Source organism: Macaca thibetana, chromosome 14 (genome assembly GCF_024542745.1).
Source record: "Macaca thibetana thibetana isolate TM-01 chromosome 14, ASM2454274v1, whole genome shotgun sequence".
In the NCBI taxonomy this organism is placed as follows: Eukaryota; Metazoa; Chordata; class Mammalia; order Primates; family Cercopithecidae; genus Macaca; species Macaca thibetana.
The window spans coordinates 67,513,145-67,540,973 of record NC_065591.1 but is presented as its reverse complement, the minus strand read 5'-3'; the positions used below and the strand labels follow the sequence as shown (position 1 = coordinate 67,540,973).

Below are 27,829 nucleotides of genomic sequence, written 5' to 3'. Positions count from 1 at the left end.
AAGAGAAGAGCCATGCAGTCTGGCTCCACAGCCCATGTTCTTAAGAACCAGGCTATACTCGATGATCTCTAAGACCTTTTCCAATTCTAAAAATTCTGAGTCCATGTACATTTAAGGCAATTTAAGGACATTATTAAGCCCTCCTGTTTCAGCCATCACTTAGCAATTAACATTCTTGAAATATGCTAAGAGCCTTGTTCTGAACGACATCTAACTTCACCAGATGTTCGATCCCGACAGACTTCGGATGAAGGATTATAATGGAAAGAAACGGCTCATTTGTATCTGGTTATCTGTGTGAGATACTGCCAAGTGCCAAAGAGCCCAGAAGAGATTTACATGTCACTCAAAATTCTTCTGAAGTCAGGCCTAACGATTCTTCTTCAAGGAACGGAATAGTAACCAGTCTGGGTGAGTGCCTATTAAACTGCTCGGGGAAATAGATAATTTAACATACCCAACGAGCAGGAGTAATTCCAGGCAAGTCAGGTGTATTTCTAGATGAGTGGTCAGCAAACATTTTCCATAAAGGGCCACATAGTAAATGTTTTAGGCTTTGCAGGCCACATGTCATTTCTGTCACATATTCTTATTTTTTCTTTAAAATTCTTTAAAAATGTAAAATCAGTCTTAGTTGCAAGCTGTACAAAACTATGTGGTGGACCACGGTTTGCTTACCGCTCTACTAGCTCATTGGATGAGTCACGTTTTAAAACATGTTACTACATATTTTGAGAGTTTTTAGCTGCAACAACACAAGACTGTCCTTAACTTCATTAAAACTACAAAATGTATACAGAAATAACCCTGTTAGTAGGATAACTGATTAGGAAGCAAACAGCATTACACATATACTTATTCCTTTCGGTGTTTCCTGAACACCGAGTACATAGATGGTGTTAGGCCATTATTACTACTGTCCTCATAAGAGTACACAACCCAGTGAACGTTCCAAGTGAATCAAATAATGCAAGAGTGCCATAAGAAAGGCTTTTTAAAAAGCTACAGGAGTTCTGCTGCGGTAAAGATTCCATCTAGTAGAACAGGAACATCAAAGACTGCAGGGGTGGCAGTATTTGGGATGGATTAAGTAGTACTGAAAAGCTGAACGGCAGTGAAGGAAAGTCCCACACAGACTGAACACCTTTAGCCAAAGTACGACAGCAGGAAAACACAAGCTGCATTCAGAGAAAATTAAATAGTAGTCCAATTCGTTTAGCTTCAGTGACGTGGAAATTATTTGGATCCCTGGAGAGGGAAGTAGTGGGAGATACAGCTGAATAAGTAAGGAGGGCCAGAACACAGCAAGCCTTGAATACCATGCTAAAATGTAAAGACAACCTACGGGCAGTAAGAACTCATGGAAGGTTTCTAACAGCTTAGAGTTTATAATCAGAGCTACATTTAAGGAGAGTTACTCTGGTATTGACAAACCTGATAAATTGGAGGAAGAAGACTGTCCAACTATCCGATAGGAGGCTACTATAAAAATCCATACATACAAAACATAAAGAGGGTTCCAAATCCACCAATGGCAATGGTAATAAAAACCTACAGAAACGGAAAAAGAGGACGAGGAGGAAGGTGGGGAGGAGGAGGAAGGAAGATGGGGGAGAGAAGGAAGGTGGGGAGGAGGAAGAGAAGGAAGAAGAGAGATAAAAGCAGAGATAGAACCCAAAGTACAATACAACTGACTGAATTTGGGCTGATGGAGAGAAAGCAATCAGACCAGAGAGTTGGACACATCTAGCAGACAATAAAAATTTACTCCCTACAATCTTTAAGCAAAGGAATAAAAAACGAAAGCATCCTTTAGCAAGATTAACCAGGCAGCAGTAAGACAGAGTGGATACAAAGAGACTAGAGTCCATAGGCCTGCCAGGAAACTACTGCAGTGACCCAGCCCTTTGGGAATGTTGATCTGAGCTTGGATTATGGCAATGGAGATGGAAAAGTAGCCACAGATACCAGAACCATTTCAAATAAGAACTCAGAAGAGTCTAGTGGCTGACTGAATAGAATGGATTAAAAAAAAAATCAACACTTAACTATAAAATTTGAGGCCAGGATAACTGAAAAAATAGTTAATAAAGACATGGAAAACTGGAAGAGAAAGCAACCTTGGAGAGAAAAAATGAAGAGCTCCATTTAAAGTATAATAATATGGCAGGTATCTATGCAGAAATGTCAGAAACCGCTAAAAGAACTACAATTCTGAGTAACAAGCTATACTAGGGGTTCCCAACCCCCAGCGCAAGCATCACCACCTGAGCTCTACCTCCTATCAGATCAGCTAGGGCATTCGATTCTCATGGGACCTCGAACCATAATGTAAACTACACATGTAATGGATCTAGGTTGTGTACTTCTTATGAAAATCTAACTAATGCCTGATGATCTGAGGTGGAACAGTTTCATCCTGAAACTGTCCCCACTCCCATCCGTGGAAAAACTTGTCTTCCACAATACCGATCCCTGGTGCAAAAAGGTTGGGGACTGCTGAGCTATACTAATAACGACGAAGTGGTGTATTCCAACAGAATTTCTAATGATCTGCTGCTACAGAAGCTTCATTCACTCATTTGACAAGAATGTACTGGATTATTATTACATGCCAGACACAGTGCTAAGTACTAGGGATCAACAGGTGAAAACAGACACTGTCCCTGCCCTCGCACAGTTTACAGTGTAGCAGGTAAGAGGGGTAAGCAAATAGGCAATCAGAATATAATAGGATAAGGGTCAGTGACGAGGGAAATGTAATACCAGGTGCTACGGAAGCATATAAAAGGGATCTGTCCACACTGGACTTAAGAGGTACATCACAGAAAAACCTTCCTATGGAAATGGAGCCTTAGCTAAAACCTAAAACTGATGTGAACAAATCTTAGCCTAAGAAAGTATTAAGGATGGAGTGTTTAGAAGTAAGGAATAGCAGGCCGGGCGCGGTGGCTCAAGCCTGTAATCCCAGCACTTCGGGATGCCGAGACGGGCGGATCACGAGGTCAGGAGATCAAGACCATCCTGGCTAACACGGTGAAACCCCGTCTCTACTAAAAATACAAAAAATTAGCCGGGCGCGGTTGTGGGCGCCTATAGTCCCAGCTACTCGGAGGCTGAGGCGGGAGAATGGCGTGAACCCGGGAGGCGGAGCTTGCAGTGAGCCGAGATCGCGCCACTGCACTCCAGCCTGGGAGACACAGCGAGACTCCGTCTCAAAAAAAAAAAAAAAGAAATAAGGAATAGCAAGACCTCATAATTCATTAATTATTGAGGGCAAACACTGCTGACAAGATTTGAATAAAGGAAGAACATGATGAGCATTTTAGAAAAATAAATCTGACTATAATGTCAAGAACCAGGAAAAAAGTAGCAGCCACCATCAGTAGTGATTGAAACACAGAAGAAGGGACTGAGGACAACTCTATGTTCTGACCTGAGAAAGTAGGTGGACTGTGGAACCATTCACTTCACTAAGAAACACAGCAGGAAGTATTGTGAGAGGGGAAGGGAAATGAGCTCAGTTTGGGCTATGGAGAGCATACGTATACCTGACACATCCAGGCAAATTTGACACATGTCCAGATACATGAAAATCTAAAGTGGAGGTGTATATCTGGGAGGAAAGCTCTTCCCAGCAGGACTTGCCAGTGTTCTATATTTATGCATAAAACCATGAGTGAGCTTTGAAAATAGTCTTCTTCTACTTGACCTAGGTAAAATAAGAAATCTTGATGGGCAAGGAAAAAAAAACAATGGCTCATCCTACTACTTGAGCACATTTTTCAGATGCAATGAGTATACTTTTTTAAAATACAGTATTTGTTTGTATGACTACAGCTACCTAATGAATCAATAGACAGCCTGTGTTCCTAGGTGTATATGTTCATTTGGACATTAACAACACTTTTAGGTGTCAGCCAAGTTTAAGCCAAAGAAAACTGTGCACGTATCTCTGTTAAGCATCATCAAGCCTTAGACACCCCTGGCTCTGAGATCTGATGAAACCCAGATGCTGAGTAGTTAAGGAAGAAAGGTGAGACCTCTTCTTAGACAATTAACCTGAGCTGAATGAGTACATCCCCTCAGATTTGGCCCAATGTTTGAGACAACAGAGAATGTTTTTCCTCTCCTTTAAAACAGTGAGAAGCACTGAGAAATAAGAATAGTATCATTAAGCAAAGATGTACAGATCCTGAAACTAAAATTAATGATTTTAAATTTAGATCAACAGAGATGAAGATGTTTTTGTTCATACTTCAAAAATACTCAGAAAATAATCACAATCACAGGCACACACTCCAAGTATGAAGTGGACTAAGTGCCTTCAATGCTCCTCCATGACATGAGGACTGAAAGTAACCCTACTAAAGTAGCCATCCCTTAAGCAAAAAGTCTACCTTAAAATAGAGATGGGAACAACGTGATCCTAGTAGACTTCATTCACTCATGGAAAAATACTCAGTAAGCAAAGTCTGAGACTTTAAAACTGAGTAAGGCATAACCTCAGCCCTAAATGAGCATACGCCTTAATAGGAAGAAAGGATGTATGCCCAAATTACTACAACCGTGAAAGCAAAGAGAAGAAAGAGAAGGCAACAGTGACAGTATGTTAACGAGCATTCATGGAGAGAGAAAAAAAAGAGAGTGAGAGAAGATTCTCAGCTTTGTACAACAGTTGAAACAGAAACTGACTTACAGGATGGGGTGAGGGGGCTCAAAAATGCCCTCTACACAAATCTAAACAAGAATGGTGAAAACAAGTTTTCAAAATATTAAACAAAACAAAATTTTAAACTCTCTGAATCCCCTGGTGAGAACAAGTCGAGCTCTGTTTCTGTTTACATCTCAAGAATCTAAAACATCTATATGAAGAACCATACGTGGCTTTGAATTTTAGAGTATTAAAAATTCTCAAAAATTGTGCTAAGAAGACAAGATCTTCCAAATTCATAACAGGAAACGTGGCATTTTCCCAGATTATTCTCTGGCTTCAATGAAGAGAGAGAATGGGGACCACACTGCAGCAGCAGGGTTTATAAATATGAATTACAGGATAAGATGATTTTCCAAACATCTGTCAAAAGCTAATTCGATCCAAGAGAAAAGGGGGAAAAAAGACTTAGAGGGAAGCCAAATACAGTGACTAATGTGTGGAACTTTTGTGGACTTCAGTGGGTTGATGGTCTCATGGGCATTGCATGCCCACTCTACAATAATAAATGCCCAAAGTCTGCAGAATAAAGCACTGAGATACTGTTCAAAGTGTTTACACGTGTATTCTCTCATTTGATTCCCACAATGCACAACTGGTTATGCTTTGTGTTGGTTAATGTGAAGGCGGAGACTTTGTATGCTGTCACACTACATGAAGTGGGAAGAAATGTGGAGATGCCATGCAGCATAGTGGTTAAGAAAACAAGCCTTCAAATGAATCAGACCTGGGCTCGAATCATGGATCTGCTCTTCACCACCTATGCCATCTTGCTTGGGTCAGTAGTTTAATGCTTTCTTCTAAGGTACTTCACCCATAAAAGGAGGAGAACTTCCTCATGGGTCTGTTACACACAGATTAAATAAAAATATGTAACCTATCTGATATAGTGTCTCATAGCAGGCACTCAGTAAACGAAAACTGGCAATGGTAGTTTTTTTAAAGCTCTGCATTCCTGAGAAGAGAAATGGGAAAAATATTTTAAAATAAAACAAACAAAAACTCTATACCTACCTAGTATAATACTGTTAGTACACAATCACACCAGTTCAAATAGTTCAGAAATAAAATTTTACCCTGGATTTAATCTGGGCTCAGATCTCTAGATGTTTCATAATAAAGCAAGCGGCTATTATCAACAGCCCCTGAGGATTTTCCCAGTCTTCGTTTCTTCTATCGTTTCTTCTATTTTGTAAGGCAGGAGAAAGGAAAACTAAACAGAATATGCATAGGAATGGACTTTTTAAATGTTTTTCCAACTTTTGCTTGATAATGTACTAAAAGACCTGGACAGAAATATACCATATCCAGGTCCCTGTTATTAAAATATTGGCTTTACTTGGGACACTTAATCCCTACTTCTGAATGATGTCCTGCTTGCATACTGTGTGGGACGTGCTTTGGAAACAAGTTATCCATTAGAATGACTAGCAAGAGAAAATAACCATCTATTTAATTTCTCAGTTCTACAAAGTTAACTACATGGAAATCTCTTAACTTCTCTGGGTTTCAGCATCTTTATCCTGAAAATGAAAATACTACTACTTGTCCACCTAAGATGCTATAAGTTAAAGGAGGTATCGCTAACAGTATATAATCAGAGTGAAATTAAATGATGGAAGAAACCTCAAACAAGAATTAAATGATGAAAATCTTCTATCACATCACCTCTTCACAGGTGATATAGCGTAATGAAGAAAGTGCATGTCTATAAAGAGGGAGAGATATGTTCTGATCCGGGTTCTGCCACAACTCCATCCTAGTATCTTGGCCATTCATTTTTATTCCGTAAGCACTTACTATATACCTATTAGATGCCTGCTACTGAGCCTGGTATTACAGATACAAAGTTAAGATACAGTTTGTACCTTCTAGAAAGAGAGACAGATATACAATTGAAAAAATTATAATAAACTCAACAGCTACTAACAGAGGTATGTCAAAAGGGCTTCAGGAGCAAAGAGAAAGGGGCAATTCATTGTATGGAAATGACTAAGTCAAGGAGTGAAAGGAAGTCACTTTGCCCCTCTGTGACTCAATTTCTTTTAAGCAAATCATGATAAATTGGCCCTACCTTCCTCTAAGGTTGTTATAAGCCTGGAGTGAAATTACTTATAGACAAATCTCTAAAGATTAAAGAGCTATGAAGGTAAGTATAGAGATATATAGAGATGAATAAATTATAGCAGCTGGTGGCTCATGCCTGTAATCCCAGCACTCTGGGAGGCCGAGGTGGGTAGATCACTTGAGCTCAGGAGTTCAAGACCAGCCTGGCCAATATGGTGAAACCCCATCTCTACTAAAAATACAAAAATTAGCTGGGTGTGGTGGCGGTTGCCTATAATCCCAGCTACTTGGGAGGCTGAAGCAGGATAATCGATTGAACCTGGGAGGTAGAGGTTGCAGTGAGCCAAGATCATGCCACTGCACTCCAGCCTGGGTGATAGAATGAGATTCCATCTCAAAAGTAATAATAAATAAAATAAATTATAGCTATGTCTAAGTTATCATTTGTAGTATGGAGCTAACTTGCCATGTCAAGTTCAAGAAATCATAAGCCCCCTGAATGTCAGTTTTTCCATCTACGAAATAAGAGTGTTGGGCTAGATAACTAATATTGCCTGCAGTGTTATACAGCTAATTAGGATTTTCTTACTTTTGAGATGAGGAACCTAAAACTAAGAGAAGTTCATTGATTTGCTCAAGGAGCACAGTACCAGAACAAATTGAAAAATATGAAATAAGGAGTTTTCATTTGTGCAGGCTTTCAAAACAGATCCTGAAACTTATTATAACTAAATCTTCAATCTCAGCCTATGTACTTGAGACAATCAAGTTATATGGTTATTTTTGTGAAATTCATCACCAGATTGCTATTTCAATATCCTGAGTTTCTTTCATTCACAAAGATTTGCTCCTTTTGACTTGGATTCTATGCCTACTCTAATTTTTTCCATTAAAATGAGAAAGTATTGCCATCTACTGGACTGTAAAGATATTACTGCTATAGCTTCTAATCAGAAAATGAAATTCTTACTTGTATCTCTATATATCTATATACTTATCTTCACAGCTCTTCAATCTTCAGAGATTTGTCTATAAGTAATTTCACTCCAGTGTTATAACAACTGGTCTAATGCTTTTGCGCCTTATCAATAGCACAACAGTTGGAGTAATTGTGCCATTATGAGTTACATAAAAATAAATACCAAAAGTTGAGGCTAGAGGGTAACCCAGGGTGGAACAAATATTATCTACTCAAGATTTTTATTCTCAATTATTGCTATGATAGCCTGATAGCCCTAAACACGCAAGCATTCACCTTCATTCACTAACAAATTTTTATTGAGTGCCTACTACATACCAGGCACTGTGCTAGAGATATAGTGTTAATACAATGGTAAGTATTAGAGATGTAATTCCTCTTATCATAGGATTTAGAGCCTAGTGAGTAGAAGTTTCCATTTACTGGAGTAGTAGTTGCCAAGAGTGCCTATAATTAATATCAATCTGACTCCAATAGCCATATTCCTAATGGCTAGGACTGTGCATTCATAAAAAGTAGCTGTCAGCAGTCCCACAAAAGAAGAGTGGCCACCAAAAGGAAATTCAGGCAAAGATAATCTTACCTGTATACATTAAAGACAAAATCCTGAATGGAGATCTGAAAGATTTCCAGCTTAATAGCTCAACAACCTTTTATTTCTCATCCTCCCCTAATCACCATCATAGCAGTTAAACCCACCTAGAAAATCCATGTAGAAATCTCTACAGGTCACCCAGCCTTATTCACCAACCTCCATCCACAATTTCAAGGTATAACAAAGCTCCTCTTTGCTTCCCAATAGTCACCAAACATTAAAACCTCTTCCTGAAGTGCTCTTCAAATTATTTAAGGTTCTGCTATAACTCACCTGCATTATTTGCAAGATGCAAACAAATGACACCAAAAACAATTGTTCAAACTAAACTCATTTGTAAACTGGATGTCTTCTGGAATATATGCTGTCTTATCTCCTCAACAAAGAAAATAAATTTGTGAATCCACGTCTTATACTTTTGTATCCCACAGTACCTAGTTTAATAATAGGCTTATAGTAGGTGCTTGATATTTTTTACCAGGAAAAAAAAAAATCATGAATCACTTTTACAACCAAGATAAAAATCTGTACCATCACTTATTCAACTTATCTTTTGTCTGAATTGCTATTAAACACTTAAGACTGCAGTATCTGGCCAGGTGTGGTGGCTCACGCCTGTAACCCCAACACTTTGGGAGGCCAAGGCAGGAGGATCATTTGAGCCCAGCAGTTCCAGACCATCCTGGGCAACACAGTGAGACCTCATCTCTATTTTTTTTTCCTTTAAAAAAAAAAAAAAAGACTGCCACATTTGGATGCCAAATAAAGACCATTTTGCTATTACAATTAACAAGAATGTATCACTCCCTAATAATGCCAGAATAGGTAACTGAACAAAGGATTAAAATTCAGTGTTTAATGAACAATTTTTCAGTATATTAAGTAGTGTCCAACACACTTCTGGAAGTGAAAATGAACTACTTAGCCATTGTATTCTATAGTTAAGAGATTTTGGTTCCTAAAAACTCAACAGAAAGATGTAAAGCCTTTGGGAGAAGCGGATAAATAAAGAGGGAAAAGTTATGAACAGATAAGTAATTTCAGCTTTTAGATCCATAGTGGCTGAAGACATATGAAGAGAATGTAGACAGAGGGAGTATTAGCATCAACATAATCAGCAGCAATAATAATAAAACTGTTTCTGGCCACAGCTAATGTAAAAAAGAAGAATGCCAAAGAACTGGTCAACAAAAATTTTAGGCATTACTGAAAGCTGCTTTAAAATGTGCTCTGGGCCGGGCACGGTGGCTCAAGCCTGTAATCCCAGCACTTTAGGAGGCCGAGACGGGTGGATCACAAGGTCAGGAGATCGAGACCATCCTGGCTAACACGGTGAAACCCCGTCTCTACTAAAAAAATACAAAAAAAAAAAAAAAAAACTAGCCGGGCAAGGTGGCGGGCACCTGTAGTCCCAGCTACTCGGGAGGCTGAGGCAGGAGAATGGCTCCAAAAAAAAAAAAAAATGTGCTCTGTCATTGCTTCCTAAGAATAACTTTTCCTCTTCTGTATAAAATACTCATTCTTAAAATTTAATCCTGTTCTCAAAGCCTTGTTACTTTAGCATTTTTAAAGTTTTAAATGAAATACTTCAAAACTATATGACATCCATTTATAATTATTGTGATTACAAATATATTTGGACTTAATGTTACCCCCACACTACATGTTTCTTTTTACCTTTTGTTTCCTTTTTTGTTTCCTACCAAGTTGACAAAGCTTTCTATACTTCCTATTCTCTTTTTTCCTCTGCTAATTAGAAATCTATAATCTCTGTTTTCCAACTTTTTTTTTTTTTTGGTAGAGACAGGAGTCTCTCTTTGTTGCCCAGGTTGGTCTCAAACTCCTGGCTTCAAACAATCCTCCCACTTCAGCTTCTCAAAGTGCTAGGATTATACGGTCTGGGCACGGTGCCTTATGGCTGTAATCCCCACACTTTGGGAGGCTAAGGCGGACGGATCACTTGGGATCAGGAGTTCGAGACCAAAGTGCTGGGATTACAGGGGTGAGCCACCACACCCAGCCCTCTGATTTTAGCCTTTACTAGGTATCCTTAAATTTTTAACATGTACACTTGACCACAGTTTTTTCTAGCAAATTCTAAAGCTGGTTACTATCTTTATCCTCTTCCCAAACAAATCAGTGACGTCAGTGAGTCTTAACCCTTTGAACACCCACTCTCATTATTGTTGTCTAGGGCAATGCTTTTCACTCTCTGTGGGGTAGGACCAGTTGGCTGGATTTGTTGTTGTTGTTGTTGTTCATTCCATTGTGAACTGATACTTTCGTAAAACACAATGAAGAGTCACAATAACGTCATATTGCTATAGAAGTTCTGAAACTTTTACCCTTACTTTTTCCACGTTGCTCACCACAGATTGTGACAGACAGTTCCTAGACGAGCACTGGTCCAGACTACACATTTTGAATAACAATGGCCTGGTTTGTTTCACCTTAAAGCACATATGCTTATCAGATATTTATTTTTGTTTGTTAGCTTACAGTCAGAAATTAAATTCACTAATGTTTTAACCATTTGTATACCCCTTGCTGTTTTCTTACATACTACATGCTCCATTTGGTATCATTTTCTATTTGCATCATTCAGCATGGGTAAAGGGTCTGTGGGAAGTAAACTCTCAATCTTTATGCATTTAAAACTATCCCTGCCAGGTGCAGTGGTTCACACCTATAATCCCTGCTACTCCGAGGTGGGACTGGGCAACAGAGTGAGACTCTGTCTCAATCAATCAATAAAATGCTCTCTCTCTCACCCTCACTTTTTTTTTTCTGTCACATAGGCCAGAGTGCAGTGGTGCGATCATAGCTCATGCAGCCTTGAATTTCTGGCTCAAACAATCCTTCCACCTCAGCCTCCCAACCAGCTTAGACTATAGGCATGTACCATGCCTGGCTAATTTTTTTTTTTTAATTTTATAGAGATAGTATTTCATTATGTTGCCCTAGCTGGTCTCAAATTACCCTCACTCTTGACTAAAAGTTTACTAGAAACAGAATTAATTATTAATAGCACATTGAAGACATAGTTCTTCTGGCATCTACTGTTGTTGATGAGAAGTCTGCCATCAGCCTAATTCGTAAATAATAGTATTTCCTTTCTCGCTGGTAGCTTTTCAAATTTCCCCTTTTAGGATTATTCTTAAAGTTGTGCAGTTTCTCTAAGCTGTCTTTTCTCGGCCCCTTTTGTAATAGGGAGAGCCCCACTCAGCTTTTTGTGCTCATTTTGCCCTGAGAAGCCCATCTTTCTGTCTACTTCTGGGCAGGACGGCCAGAAGGCCCAAGTCTTCTGCTTCTTCCCACTTCTTTTGAGTTTCTATTACATTTCTGTTCAGGAGATGTTTATTGCCTTGGTTTCTTGTTTGTTTTAGGAAGAAATATTTCTTCTTTTTTTTTTTTTGAGACGGAGTCTTCCTCTGTCACCCAGGCTGGAGTGCAGTGGCATGATCTCGGCTCACTGCAACCTCCACCTCCTGGGTTCAAGCAATTCTCCTGCCTCAGCCTCAGAGTAGCTGGGATTACAGGCGCCTGCCACCATGCCTGGCTAATTTTTGTATTTTCAGTAGAGATGGGGTTTTGCCATGTTGGCCAGGATAGTCGTGAATGCCTGACCTTGTGATCCACCTGTCTCGGCCTCCCAAAGTGCTGAGATTACAGGTGTGAACCACCACACCGGCCAGGAATATTTCTTTTACATTTCTCTGATTTCATCAATCCTTGCTTTTTGTTTGGTGCTGAGGAAGGTCTCAAAGTGTACACTAACAATGTCATCTTGACTGGAAACTCTGCTTGCAGCTTTGTTAAAAAAGGCAAAAAAGGTTTTTTAAGGTTCAGTCTACATGTCAGGTGTTCATTGAAAGCTGGTAAAGGGGGCCAAGATCTGCTGAACTTACCCATTAACAAAGCTCACTAACTGAAGGACAATAGGGGAAAGTACACCACTTATTACGATCATATATTCAATAAGCATGTACTGACCATCTGCTTTTGAATCGCAGCTCTGCTACTTAGGGAGCTGTGTAATTTGGGGACGGTTACTTAAGTTCTCTGTACCAGTGTCCTCTTCTATGAAAGGCCAAGTGTGAGGTTTAAATAAGGTAGAATGTGTAAAGTGTTTAGCATAGTGCCAGCACAGAAGTGCTCACTAAATACTAGCTATTATTCCTGTTAGAGGGAAACACTTCCTCTGCATTCCCATGTTCCTACACAGGAGACAAATGCCCCACTCCATTTCTCAGGAGAAAAGGTCATGAAAAGAGCAATTGCAGCTTCTCTTTGTCCTCCACTCACTCCTCTCCAGGACCAGCAGATGACTGATCTGACAGCTGGGCTTCAGAGATGGACCTATGTGTGACTGGCTTAATTCTTTCTAGGTTATCTGCAATCAGAAACAACCTATCTAACCACGCATACAAACTTCGCTTCTGGCTTGGAGGCTCAGGCTTTGTTCCTATAAGAGGAAGACTTTGGTTTCATTTGTTTTGTTATTTTGTGAGGGAGGTTCAGTCCAGGAAGAAGTATATAGAAGGAATCGACAAGCATTTTTAGTCACAGCAAACTGTCAGTCACAGAATTTAAACCACATTTGTCCGTCAGTTTTATTAACAATAAAGCCAATGTTCTGATCTCCATTTATCTATCACCTATCCTTCCCGCCCCCCTGCCGCCGAGACAGGGTCTCGTCTGTGGCCCAGGCTGGAGTGCGGTGGCACCATCAGGGCTCACTGCACCACCAACATCCCGGTCTCAAGCAATCCTCCCGCCTCAGCCCCTCAAGTTGCTAGGACTACAGACACATGTCACCACACCTGACTAATTTTTTGTTTGATTTTAGTACAGACGAGGTCTCGCTATGTTGCCCAGACTGGTCTTGAACTCCTGAGCTCAAGTGATCCTCCCAGCTCAGCCTCCCAAAATCCACTGGGATTACAGACTATCACCTATTTCTGAACTTGCTCCAAACTCAGGAGAAGAAAGGGGTATTAGTTATTGGCTTACTCAAATCTTCAACAGCTCTGAGGATTTGGCTATAAGGTTCTTGGGGGATTAAATACAATAATAGATGTAAAGCTCTTACAGTGTTTGACATACAGTGATGCTCAATACATTTTAGCTATTAATACTATCATTTTATGTGCCAGGTATTGTCCTAAAAGGTGAGTTATACCAGTTGCAGGAGGAACTTAATGCTGCAACAGTATTAGAACAGTTAACCCTGTACATGAGATATTATGAACAGCAGCAGTAGCAGTCCCACAATTATTTCATTAAATCACAAACACTTTTACTAAGCAAACTGCATACGCCAAGAACTGTGGGAGATGCTGGGAATTCAATATTATTTACAGAAATCTGTCCTTCAAAAGCTTACAGGCTAGAAAAGAAGAAAGACAAGCCTAGTTGCAAAGTGGTATATCCTATGTCAAAGGTACACATAGCATGTTGATGCTTAGAAGAGGAGAGCTTTGAAATAAAGAAAAATGTCTATCAGAGTTTGAACTGAATTTTGAAGAAGTCACCTGAATAACTTCCATTTTGGTAAATCCAGTGGGCAATTTTCGGTCCTCCTATTTGATCACTCTCTCCTCTTAAAAAACAAGCAAAAGGACAAACAATAACAACAACAACAACAACAAAAACCCTTTCTTTCTTTGTACTTTGAGATTCTACACAAAACTTTGCTCTCTTTACCTTGGACCACTTCTTCTCAGTCATGTTTTCTGGTGCCCCCTTGTCTATGTGGCCTTTAAAAGCTGGAGGTCTTCCAGGCTTGGGCACCTAGCCCTCTTTCTTCCTACAGTACTGCCTGTTCCTAGCCCATCTTATCCCCACTCACGACTTCAATGACTATTTGTCATTGGCCCCACATAAATATTTCTAACTCAGTCCTCTCCTCTGAATTTCAGACTCATATATCCAAATGCCTACTTCCATCTACACATGGATGTCTCAAAGGCATCTCAAACTCCACAGGATCAAATATCAACTCACAATCTGCCTCCACCAAACCTGGTTTTCCTCCAGTGTCTCTTAGTTTTCTCAGTGCCTGACACCTTTTTCCATCCAGTTACTTCATCTAAGCCAGAAACCCAAAAGTCATCCATGACACCTCCTTTTCCTTATGCCTTAAATTCAAATCATCAGCAAGTCCTAATGATTTTATCTACTAAAACTTTCTTAAATCTATCTTCTCTCTATTCTGCTGTCATCCTGTTTCAAAGTATCACATCTCTTATCTGATACACTGTAAGATCCTCCTTACTGATCTCCCACAAATATTCTTGCCTCTTCTACAATCAGTCTCTACTGCAGCCAGAATGAAATTATTGAAACGCAAATCTGATAATATCACTGCTGTGCTAAAAATCCTTTCACACAGACCCTGTTATTAGGATAAAATCCTTTAAAAGTTCTGTGTGCTGTGGTCCCTGCCTAGCTCTCCCGCCCCATCGGGTATCACTCTCCCCTCATTGCTCTGACCTTCCTTTAGTCCCTAAAACTCACCATGTTCCCTTCCATTTCATGGTCTTCCAACACATTAACCTCCACTGCCTGAAATATTCTCTCTATTCAGCCCCTACTCCCTTTACACAGTTCACTTCTATTCATCATCTGGAGTGTAGCTTAAAAAGTCAAGTCCCCAAGAAGACCTTTCTTGAGCCCTTAGAATAGGTTAGGCCCTCCTTATATGCTTATATAGCATTTACCACCATTTGTGTTTACATGTTTATCTGTTAGATTACTGTATCAGTGTTTGCCTCCTCCATATACTCCACAACAGCAGGAAATTATCCATTTGCTCACCACTGTGTTCTTAGCACTCGGAGTACAGTACGGTGGCTGACATACAGCAGGCACTCAACAAAATGTTGTTGAAAAAATGAAGTACTCTAAGCAATAGCATTTCAGACAACCAAGAGCTATGAAGCAACATGGTCACTAAGAGCAAATAATGCACAGGGTTGCTAAGTAAAATACCATAGTAGAATAGAAAAAGCACAGGCTTTAGAGGCAGGCAGCCTGAAATTTCAGCTCAGCTAGATGGATGAACCTATGAAGTTCATCTCAAACAACCTTTTTCCTTAACTATAAAACGGAAAGGACAAAACATACCACATTGGTTTTGGCTAGTATTAACTGGGGAAAAGGACAAGAATCAGCTGGCACAGTACCATAGATAGTAGGTACTTGGCAAATATGAATTCACTTCCTTTTCCTTTCTCTAATAACTTTTAGATGTAGAGATAATGCTGACTATGAAACAAGCTGATTCATAGTTTCTTAAATGTATTGAAAGTTATGAGAGATCTGAAACATTTAATAAAACTGTATTGCATTTAATCAAAAATCGCCATCCTTTCTTAACCCCCAAAGAATTATGTAGAATAAGAGAAAACAGCTAGTTCCAGATTTCCTTTAGAAAAATTAATATAATCTGGATTTAGAATAGATGGACTGGATGGTTATGTGCCTTATAGAATGAGTTTTCACATTAAAAAGATTCACCTGGCCGGGCGCGGTGGCTCAAGCCTGTAATCCCAGCACTTTGGGAGGCCAAGACGGGTGGATCACGAGGTCAGGAGATCGAGACCATCCTGGCTAACACGGTGAAACCCCATCTCTACTAAAAAATACAAAAAAACTAGCCAGGCGAAGTGACGGGCGCCTGTGGTCCCAGCTACTCGGGAGGCTGGGGCAGGAGAATGGCGTAAACCCGGGAGGCGGAGCTTGCAGTGAGCTGAGATCCGGCCACTGCACTCCAGCCTGGGCGACAGAGCCAGACTCAGTCTCAAAAAAAAAAAAAAAAAAGATTCACCTTAAGCCACACTGAGCAACAAATTTAAAGCATGATTCTATTTACACAGAGCTTTTCAGGATTCTATCTACCCTGTACACCTGCAAGGCACACCTGCACTGAACAAAATTCATAACATCAGAAGGATCCTCTTACCTTATGTTCAAATGGAGCACCATAGTAGCCGTCATTCAGCCCAAAAATTATTTCATTTTGGTTTCGGGCATGAATCTAAGAGAGGAGAAAAATACAGTCAGTATTCGTTATTTTTATTCCAATCATGTTTTAATATAACCAGAGAATGACAGTTATAACAGGACTTCAATACAGAGAAACAGGCTGACTACATCTAAACATACTAGCAGAAAACCAATCATTATTCAAAAGACCAGGAGATCAATTCAGCATTTCCTGCTTTAGTCAAAGGCCTTGCAAAACTATCAGATGCCATCACAGGCACCATCACTCACATATCTTTCACAAACATTTCCTGAGGTTGTTACAGAATGGCTATTCCTGAACAAGAGGGCATTCAGAGGCATATTCTACACTCTCTGAACCCAAAGAAAACACAATTCATTAAGTCTAAAAGTAATTTTTAAAATACGAAACCTAGGCCTGGCACTGTAGCTCATGTCTATATTCCCAGCACTTTGGGAGGCAGAGATGGGTAGATAGATAGCTTAAGCTCAGGAGTTCAAGACCAGCCTGGGCAACATAGCGAGACCTCTTCTCTACAAATAACAATAACAATAAAAAATATTAGCCAGGCGTGATGGTGCACGCCTATGGTCCCAGCTACTCGAGAGGCTGAGGTGGGAAGACTGCTGGAGCCTGGGCGGTCAAGGCTTCAGTGAGCCATGATCACACCACTGCACTCCAGCATGGGTGAGGGAGCACAACCTCATCTTAAAAAGAAGAAAAAAAATGAAGCCCTAGAACAAACATAAAAGATTAATATATTCTATTTTCAAAAAGACAATTTTTTAAAAGGCAATAGCATCCAATCCCTAAACCACTCTCTTTTATTATTGTCTGCAAACCACTCTATTTCAGAGGAGGTGAGCTTCAGTCAGTGCATCCCAAATTAAACTTCATTTAAAAGGTGGAAGGAATAAAACTTTAAAAATTAAGGAATTGAGGCCAGGCTCCGGTGACTCACGCCTGTAATCCCAGCACTTCGGGAGGCGGAGGCAGGCGGATCACTTGAGGTCAGAAATGAGACCAGTCTGGCCAACATGGCGAAACCATGTTTCTACTAAAAATACAAAACTTGGGGCCAGGTGAGTTGGTTCACACCTGTAATCCCAGCACTTTGAGAGGCCAAGGTGGGCGGACCACGAGGTCAGGAGCTGGAGATCATCCTGGTTAACGCGGTGAAACCCCGTCTCTACTAAAAATACAAAAAATTAGCCGGACGTGGTGGCGGCCGTCTGTAGTCCCAGATACTCGGGAAGCTGAGGCAGGAGAATGGCGTGAACCCCGGAGGCGGAGCTTGCAGTGAGCCGAGATCCGGCCATTGCACTGCAGCCCGGGCGACAGAGGGAGACTCTGTCTCAAAAAAAAAAAAAAAAGAAAGAAAGAAAGAAAAGAAAAGAAAAAGAAATTAGCTGGGCGTGGCAGTGTACATGTGTTATTCCAGCTACTAGGGACGCTGAGTGAGGCAGAATTGTTTGAACCTGGAAGGCGGAGGTTGCAGTGAGCCGAGATCGCACCACTGCACTCCAGCCGGGACGACAGAGCGAGACTCCATCTCAAAAAAAAAAATTAAGGAACTCAGATTAAAAAAATAACTCAAAGTAGTATAAAGTGTCCAACTATTAAATATATAAATAGATTTAGTTAATTCATCAGAAAGAGTTGTGGCAAAACAATTAAATAAAATTCTTCTGCCCTGAAGGTTTTAAGTGAAAGTTCAAGTGGGGGAAAGACAAGAAGGACTACCAGAACAGAATCTCTCCTTTCTCTACCTAGAGATGGAAAACAGTCAAAGCCAGCAGCAGAACATTACTGTGAACATTTCCCTGACTTCCATATCTCCCACCTCTATCACGAAAGCAAAATCAATCACATACTCCCTGTTTATCCACATCATTTACTGAACTGAATACAATACCAAAAGATGAGTCTGCAATCATAAACTTAAAATAAAAACTGTAAATCAATCTCAAGGAGTTTTTCATCTTAGAAAAGAGAAAACATTATGGAAGCAGTCTCAAGATTAGAAGGATCCTGAAATTTTATAAACATAAAACACTTTTACACATATATACCTGGGGAAAAAAAGATTAAAATTATATTCACCAAAATGTTAACAATGGTTACAGCTGGGCAGAAGAATTATGTGTAATTTTTTATTCTCTTTACTGTGCTTTTCTAAACTGTCCAAATTGTCCACAAAGAAAATTAGAAGAAAATAAAAATACACACATAAAGAAAGGGATGGGGAGAGCATGGGGAGAAACAAATCTAACATGAAGGTGAAGTTCTCAAAGTGTAAACTTCATGAAGACAGGCATTAAAATAGTTTGTCGAAAAATAAGAAACAATATAGTACTAGTACTTGAAAAGATATGGGGCTAAAAAGTAAGTAACCTGAGTTCTAATTCCAACTCTAACTGTTTCATAAGGAGCTCTTCAGAGAAATGAACTTTGACTTGTTTTACAGCCCTGATACCCTGCACTCTACCCAACATATAGTAGTTTAGCAATGTTAACGGTGTATACTTTAATTCCTTCATCAGCCAAACACCAGAAAACATTTCCTGCCCTATCTTGCACGAGGGTCATAAAAACAAAACGAGATAATGAGATGTGAAAGTATTTTTGGAAATTAGAGGTAAAAATCATTGATTAAAAAATCTAATAATGTATTACGAATCAGGCAACCATAAAGTTCAGAAAGATCCCTTTGTTCCTAACAAACGTGCTTAACAAAACTGGCGATATCATGTTGCACACTACTGTGTACATTTCAGAACTGTTAAATTATGCTAATAAGCGTAATGTGTACTATCCTTTACTTATCAATTATAAGTTAATGGCCTAACAATAATTGTGTTAGAATCCTAATATGGAAACTATAGAACTTAAAACTTAACCACAACCTCATATTTTGATATCTTATGAAAAACAGCATACTTTTTAAGACAGCTGCTAAGATTAGTGAAATGAATAATATATACAGTCTGAGCAATGAAACAACTAATGGCCTAAATCCACCAAACACTGTGTGATCTTTGGCAAATCACTTAATCTTTCTGAGCTTGTTTTCTTAAATACTGAGGAAGAGAACAATACTTGCTCACATGATCTTCAAAAAGCTCCAGGTCATTGTATGTATGTAAAAAGATACCCAAACACTAACAATTGCTGTTGTTATTAATACCAAAACTAAGCACAAGAATTTCTTCTGTAACACAAAAGTTAGGATGATACATGACCCATGTAAGCAATCTACAAACAAAATCTACCAAAAGAAGTACCAGATTTCATTTTTGAGTTTAACAAGGGTGTTGAATACAAGCTCAGTACAGAGATATATATTTCTACATATACTAGTAAAAAAATTGAAAACAGAAATATTAAAAAAGAAATACCACTTAAATTAGCAAAAAATCTATAGGTACAAATCTAACAAAATATGTGCAAGATCTGTATGCTGAAAACTACAAAACACTGATGCATGAAACCAAAGAAAATTTTTACAAATGGAGAGACATCATATCTATAGACTGAAAGACTCAATACTATTAAGATGTTAATTCTCCCCAAATTTTCTTAGATTCAACATCTATCAAAATCACAGGATTTTTATAGAAATTGACAAACTGTTCTAAAGTATATATGGAAAGGCCAAAGACCTAGAATAGCCAGAAAATTTTTGAAAACAGAACAAAGTTGGAGAACTCATTGACTGAATTCTAGACACATTTTAAAACTACAGTAATCAAGACAATTTGGTATTGGCATTAGGACAGAAATACACATCAATGAAACAGAACAGAGAGTCCAGAAACAGAACCGCACAAATGATTCTCAACTACTGATTTTCAACAAAGATGACAAGGTAATTCAATGGAGAAAGAATTGCCTTTGCAACAAAGAGTACAGGAACAATTGTTCATCCATTTGCAAAACAATGAACCTTGCACTTTACATATAAAATTCAAAATGGATCATTGATGTAAATGTAAAACCGAAAACTGTAAAACTTCTAGAAGAAAACTGACAAAAGAAAACAAAGGAAAAACTATTTGTGACCTTGGGTTAGGCAAAGATAAGACACAAAAAGCACGCAACACAATAGCAAAAATTGACATAGTGGACTTTACCAACATTAAAAAATGAAAAGACAAGCCACAAACTGGTAGAAAGTATTGGAAAAAACATATCTTATAAAGGACTGATTTATATCCAGAATACATAAAGAACTCTACAACTCATTAATTCAAACAACCTAATTAAAAATAAGCAACAGATCTGAACAAATACTTCACACAAAGAGAGAGAGACTGATCTCAAATAGACTTTTTTTGCTTACAGGGCTCAATTTAATTTTGTCATTAGGAAAATTCAAATTAAAACTACAATGAGATACCACCTCAAACCCATTAGAATAGTTAAAATTAAAAAGACTACAATCACAAATGCTAGTAAAGATGTGAAACAAATGGAACTATTATACATTGCTGATGGGAATGCAGGATATTATAGTCACTTTGGAAAACTGGCAATTTCTTTTTTTTTTTTTTTTTTTTTTTTTTTTTTGAGACGGAGTCTGGCTCTGTCGCCCAGGCTGGAGTGCAGTGGCCGGATCTCAGCTCACTGCAAGCTCCGCCTCCTAGGTTTATGCCATTCTCCTGCCTCAGCCTCCCGAGTAGCTGGGACTACAGGCGCCCGCCACCTCGCCCGGCTAGTTTTTTGTATTTTTTTAGTAGAGACGGGGTTTCATCGTATTAGCCAGGATGGTCTCGATCTCCTGACCTCGTGATCCGCCCATCTCGGCCTCCCAAAGTGCTGGGATTACAGGCTTGAGCCACCGTGCCCGGCCATGACTACTCTTAAATACTATTTTATTCTTTAACTGGTTTGTAATCAGGACCACACTGTAGTGTCCTATCATGAATTTTATATTATTTTAATCAATGTTGGTATTTTATGTAAAATCAGGAAACATCAAAATTTTTTCAGTATCTTAGTTGTATTACTCTTATTCATTAATTGAGTTGTCAAGCAATCTAAGAGACTGTTCACCTCTGCTATTTGAAGTATGACTCTTCCTCTCAATTACTCCTTTTGGGATAATCTGAAAAAAATTGTCACAATTCATTCTTTGGGCCAGGCGTGGTGGCTCACACCTGTAATCCCAGCACTTTGGAAGGCCAATGAGGGTAGATAACGAGTTCAAGAGATCAAGCCCATCCTGGCCAACATGGTGAAACTTCATCTCTACTAAAAGTACAGAACTCAGCCGGGCATGGTGACGTGTGTCTGTAAACCCAGCTATGTGGGAGGCTGAGGCAGGAGAATTGCCTGAACCCAGCAAGCAGAGGTTGCAGTGAGTCGAGATCACACCCCTGAACTCCAGCTTGGCGACAGGGCAAAACTTCGTTTCAAAAAAAAAACAAAAACAAAAACAAACAAAAAACGCAATTCACTGCTTGATGTCTACATAATTTCTATTGATTAACTGTTTATTTTTTTGCCGAGATGGGGTCTTGCTATCTTGCCCAGGCTAGTCTTGAACTCCAGGGCTCAACCAATCTTCCCACTTTGGCCTCCCAAAGTGTTGGGATTATAGGTGTGAGACATTGTGCCCAGCCTCTACTGATATTTGTCACTTATTTTTAAAAAATATGACTTTACTGAGGCATAGTTTACATATGAGGCATGTCATATGATCCATACTTTCAAGTGTACAATTCAATAATTCTTTTTAGATTTACCAAGTTTTAGAATATTTTCTTCACTCTCTAAGATGACTCATGACCATTAACTGTTAATCTCCATTTTTTCCCTCCTCACCCCTGCCCCAGGAAGCTGTTAACCTACTTTCTATCTCCCTATATTTGCCCTTTTTACACATTTCATGTAAATTGGATCATACAACATATATTTTGTTTCTGTCCTTTTCCGGACCATCCATGTCATAGCATGTATCAGTATTCCATTTCTTTTTACTGCTGAGTTCCTGTTTATTCCATTGTATGGGCACAAAGGTTGAGTATCTCTTATCCAAATTATTTGACACCAGAAGTGCTTTGGATTTTGATTTTTTTGGATTTTGGATTGTTTGTATTATACTTATTGGCTGAACATCCTAAACACAAAAATCTGAAATCCAAAAGGCTCCAATGGGCATTCTTTTTGAACTGCATGTCAGTGCTTAAAAAGTTTTGGACTTCGGAGCATTTTGGATTTTGGATTTTTGGATTTGGGATGGTTGACCTGTACTATGTTTTGTCCCGGCATTTTGTTCATCCACGATGATGGACGTTTATGTTGTTTCCAATTGTTGGCTACTGGGTCTATTTTGTTTTGCCAATGAATCTTGGGCCAGACTTGAGAAACAGCCTTTATTGTTAAGGTATGACACTTCTGAGGTTTCAGTGGAAAGCCTGGTTGGTTGGTTTGTTTGTTTCCAGATGAAGTCTCACTCTTGTCCCCCAGACTGGAGTGCAATGGGGTAATCTCGGCTCACTGCAACCTCCACCTCCTGAGTTCAAGCAATTCTCCTGCCTCAGCCTCCTGAGCAGCTGGGATTACAGGCGCCGGCCACCGCACCTGGCTAATTTTTGTGTTTTTAGTAGAGACGGGGTATCACCATGTTGGCCAGGCTGGTCTTGAACTCCTGACCTCAGGTGATCCGCCCGCCTCTGCCTCCCAAAGTGCTGGGATTACAGGCGTGAGCCACTGCCTGGCCTAAGCCTGGGGTGTTTACCAAATCCCTTTAAGTTGGACTCAAACTTCTAATTCTATCCCCTTGTGATGGAAAACACCTGAAATCTCTGCTCGATTCTTTTGGCTTTCTATCTACTGCTTTCCACTGGGCTCCTTGGAGTCAACTCTGCTTATATGTTTTTTTTTTTTTCTTTTGAGATGGAGTTTCGCTCTTGTTGCCTAGGCTGGGGTGCAATGGCATGATCTCGGCTCACCGCAACCTCTGCCTCCCAGGTTCAAGCGATTCTCCTGACTCAGCCTCCTGAGTACATTAAAGGGATTACGGGCATGAGTCACCACGCCTGGCTAACTTTGTATTTTTAGTAGAGACAGGGTTTCTCCATATTGGTCAGGCTGGTCTGGAACTCCTGACCTCAGGTGATCTGCCTCGGCCTCCCAAAGTGCTGGGATTACAGGTGTGAGCTCACTGTGCCTGGCTGTGCTTATATGTTAAAGGGTCAGGCCAGACCTTTAGAAAGAAGAGGGGCATGGAGTGGGTAAGCCCCCAAATCTGTATATAGACTTATTTGGGGGCTTACCCCCTTTGTGCCCCTCTTCTTTCCAGGATTTCCCCTTCCATTTCTAATCATTTTAGCAGCCCCTAATTCCACCCTTTAACATCTCAAGCAGCTTCCTGCTTCCTAGAGATTTCTGCCTGAGTCCTAGCTTCCATACACTGCTCAGACTGGGGAGTACCATCAGGAAGAAAGTATAGAAAAGGAGATTTCCCCAGTGTGGTTCCCATCTAGCTAAGGGAGGAGACCACCCCTCATATCGTCTTATGCCCAATTTCTGCCTCCAAAGAAAGAAGAAGTAAAAACTAAAAGACAGAAATGAAATCCACAGGCAGACAGCCCGGCGCTGCACCCTGGGCCTGATAGTTAAAGATCGACCCCTGACCTAATGGGTTCTGTTATCTATAGATTACAGACATGGTATAGAAAGGCACTGTGAAAATCCCTATCTTGTTTTGTTCCCATCTAATTACCGGTGCTTGCAGCCCCCAGTCACATACTCCCTGCTTGCTCAATCAATCACGACCCTCTCATATGCACCCCTTTAGAGTTGTGAGCCCTTAAAAGGAACAGGAATTGCTCACCTGAGGAGCTCTGCTCTTGAGACAGAAGTCTTGCCAATGCCCCTGGCCGAATAAACCCCTTCCTTCTTTAACTCGGTGTCTGAGGAGTTTTGTCTGTGGCTTATCCTGCTACATAACAAGGGTGAATCCCCTCCAATTTCGGACTGTTTTTGTTTGCTCTGCAGTGATTTCAAATCCTTGTTTTTGTTTTTTATTTTTTTATTTTATTTTATTTTATTTTTTAATTTTTTGAGGCGGAGTCTCGCTCTGTCGCCCAGGCTGGAGTGCAGTGGCCGGATCTCAGCTCACTGCAACCTCCGCCTCCCAGGTTCACGCCATTCTCCTGCCCCAGCCTCCCGAGTAGCTGGGACCACAGGTGCCCGCCACCTCGCCCGGCTAGTTTTTTGTAGTTTTTAGTAGAGACAGGGTTTCACCGTGTTAGCCAGGATGGTCTCGATCTCCTGACCTCGTGATCCGCCCGTCTCGGCCTCCCAAAGTGCTGGGATTACAGGCTTGAGCCACCGCGCCAGGCCCAAAACTGGCAATTTCTTATAAATTTCAACATACATTTACCATTAGACCCATCAATTCCATTCCTGGAGACTTACCCAAAAGAAACACAAAGACCTATATTTAAATATTCATAGTAGCTTTATTTATTATGGTAGTGGTTACTCAACTCTATCCATTTTTCAAATTTAATGAATTGCACACTTTCAAAAGGGTGAATTTTATGACATGTAAATTGTACCTCAATAAACCTAACTTAAAAAAATACTTTATTCAGAAGTCATTAACCCCTGATTCTATACAAGCTGGTCTAAATATCTCTTCCTCATACCACTCTCACAGCTCTCTATGAAGGTATTCATCAATCATCAGTATACCAGGTCTAAGAACCTTGTCCTACAAATCTCTGGATCCTTAACACAAAGAACAACGCCTGGTAGAAAGTATATGATCTATCAATGAACCTAACTGATTCTGGCTATTATCCTAAAACGTCTTAGCCTCATGTTCCTCCATAATAATAACTCTAATCTTATTATTAGCAGTATGTTACTTGTTATAGCTATTTTATAGATAAGTTTTGACTTTCTGCAATGATCTTAAGTTTCTATCTGGCTTTAAGAAACATGTTTTGTTTTTGTTTTTGTTTTGAGACGGAGTGTCACTCTGTCGCCAAGGCTGGAGTGCAGTGGCGCAATCTCGGCTCACTGCAAACTCCGCCTCCCGGGTTCACACCATTCTCCTGCCTCAGACCCCCTAGTAGCTGGGACTACAGGCGCCTGCCACCACACCTGGCTAATTTTTTTGCATTTTTAGTAGAGACGAGGTTTCACTGTGTTAGCCAGGGCAGTCTCGATCTCCTGACCTCATGATCCGCCCACCTCGGCCTCCCAAAGTGTTTTTTCTTTCCTTTTTTTTTTCTGGTCTCTGTTACTCAAGCATAACTAACTTTATACGAAGATACCTGAATGCCAACTCTCTGAAATTAGGGCGGGTTAGATATAAGTTCAGCTGGGTATGTCAATAAGACCACCACCAAAGGAACGTGTGACTTGGAAAACATGATGAAGCCCATCTTCACTGACCAAAAAAGCCCTTCAGGCCTAGAGCCCTGCAACCACAATGTTAAGAAGCACCATCCTCCACGAAATGTAGATACTTTCAGATAGAAGAGAAACAAGTACTTAATATCAGAGTCTATCCACAGAGACCAAGTATGGCATGTGGGAAGATAGCGTATATACTCCAGTGCAGGAATCTGGTGTGTCAGTCTAAAGGCAACAAGTACCTGGTAGCAAAAGAGAAAACAAAGGCCCTGGCCTTAACCAAAAGTCATTATTTTCTAAGTTTTAATTAAGATAATCCCTAAAACAGGAAAAAAAAAATGTATTTTTTTAGATGTTTAAATTGTAGTTTAGAATGTAGTTTAAAAAAACATATATATCATATGCACTGTTCTGGTCACTATAGGACACAAAATAAAAAAAATGTTAAGAGCATGATCTCACTTGTCTCTGGAATCTAAAAAAGTTGAACTCGTAGAAATAGCAGAAAGGTGGTTAGCAGAAGCTGCGTGGAGGGGAGGAGGCTTGGGAAGATGCTGGTCAAAGGATACAAAATTTCAGTTAAATAGGAGGAATAAGTTCAAGAGACTACAACATGGTGACTACAGGTAAAAAATTTAAAAATCAGAAGTATGGTAAGCAAAATGAGCACAGAGATTTTTCGGGTTTTTTTAGATTTTCAGTTTTAGTTTTAGCTTTTTTTTTTTTTTTTTTGAGACAGAGTCTCACTCTGTCACCCAGGCTGGAGTGCAGTGGCGCCATGTTGGCTCATTACAACCTCCACCTCCCGGGTTCAAGCAATTCTCCCACCTCAGCCTCCTGAGTAGCTGGGATTACAGGCACGTGCCACTGCGCCCAGCTAATTTTTGTATTTTTAGTAGAGACAGGGTTTCACCATGTTGGCCAGGCTGGTCTTGAAACTAGGCCTCATAATTCCTAAGCCTCATAAAATTTAGAAAGCTTGGCCATCATGAAACTTAAACCCCAGATGGCCACGGATAGCCCCCCGATGTTCCCAGAACCCAAACAGAAAGACAATTCCGGGAAATAGCCTCATGGGGTCCCACCCTGATAGCCTCATGAGGTCCCACCCTGATAGCCTCATGAGGTCCCACCCTGATAACCTCATGGGGTCCCACCCTGACTCAATGTCCCCGATGTTCCCAGAATCAGCAATTCCAGGAAAGAACCTCCTAAGGTCCCGCCCCAACCAATCAGAACAAGATACCTTGCTCAGGCCATAGACAGACCCAATTACCACGCGCCTAAAGCTTTGTTTGAATTTCGCGCCCTAAGCTGTGTTTGAACTTGTGTTTGCCTATATAAACAACCTGTAACAAGCACTCGGGGTCCCAGGGCCAACTTAGAGCTTGGGACCCTAGCGCGCTAGTAATAAATAACTCTCTGCTGTGAATCTCGTGTCGGTGATCCTTTGCGGCGACCCCTGCCCAGGAGGGAATCGACAGTTCGGTTCCAACATTTGGTGCGTTGGCCGGGAAGTGGGGTCGTCCAAGGACCTCCGACCCATCCGGCGGAGACCCATCTGGCCCGGGCCACGGACTGCTGACTGAACGGACCTACCAGGTACCTTCGTTTTATTCTGTCTGTCTTGCCGGGTAACTCTGAACTCTGGGGAGTACTCCTTCTGAATTAAGTGGGGAAGGGGGACAGACGTGTCCGGCACCTTCCCACTTACGCCCCGGGGGACGCCCTGGCGGTAGTCTGGGAGAAGGCTGACGACTCAGTCAGCCTCCTTAAATCTGTAGGCAGGTCACCCCTGCTGTCTGAATATTTTGTGATCTTGTGGCGCCACTCTCTGGCCGCTCGGCTTCTCCTTACTTGTCTGGTCTTTGTTTTTGTTACTTTCGTTTTGTCCTTGTTATACGTGGACGAAATGGGACAGACGTTGACAACTCCTTTGTCTCTGACCCTGACTCACTTCCCTGACGTTCCGGCTCGAGCCCACAACCTCTCCATAGAAGTCCGTAAGGGACGATGGCAAAAATTCTGCTCGTCCGAGTGGCCTACCCTCCATGTTGGGTGGCCCCGGGACGGAACATTTGACCTCCC

General features: G+C 40.5%; 1 protein-coding gene across 3 annotated transcripts in view; it reads right to left on the bottom strand.

The window, feature by feature from the left end:
• UVRAG (UV radiation resistance associated) overlaps window positions 1–27,829 on the bottom strand; it is a 336,478-nt gene that overhangs the window by 235,496 nt on the left and 73,153 nt on the right. For all 3 annotated transcript variants that reach the window (XM_050756161.1, XM_050756159.1, XM_050756160.1), the window contains exon 5: window positions 16,322–16,396. In XM_050756161.1, coding sequence (XP_050612118.1) covers window positions 16,322–16,396 — 75 coding nt within the window. The remainder of the gene's footprint in view (window positions 1–16,321; window positions 16,397–27,829) is intronic.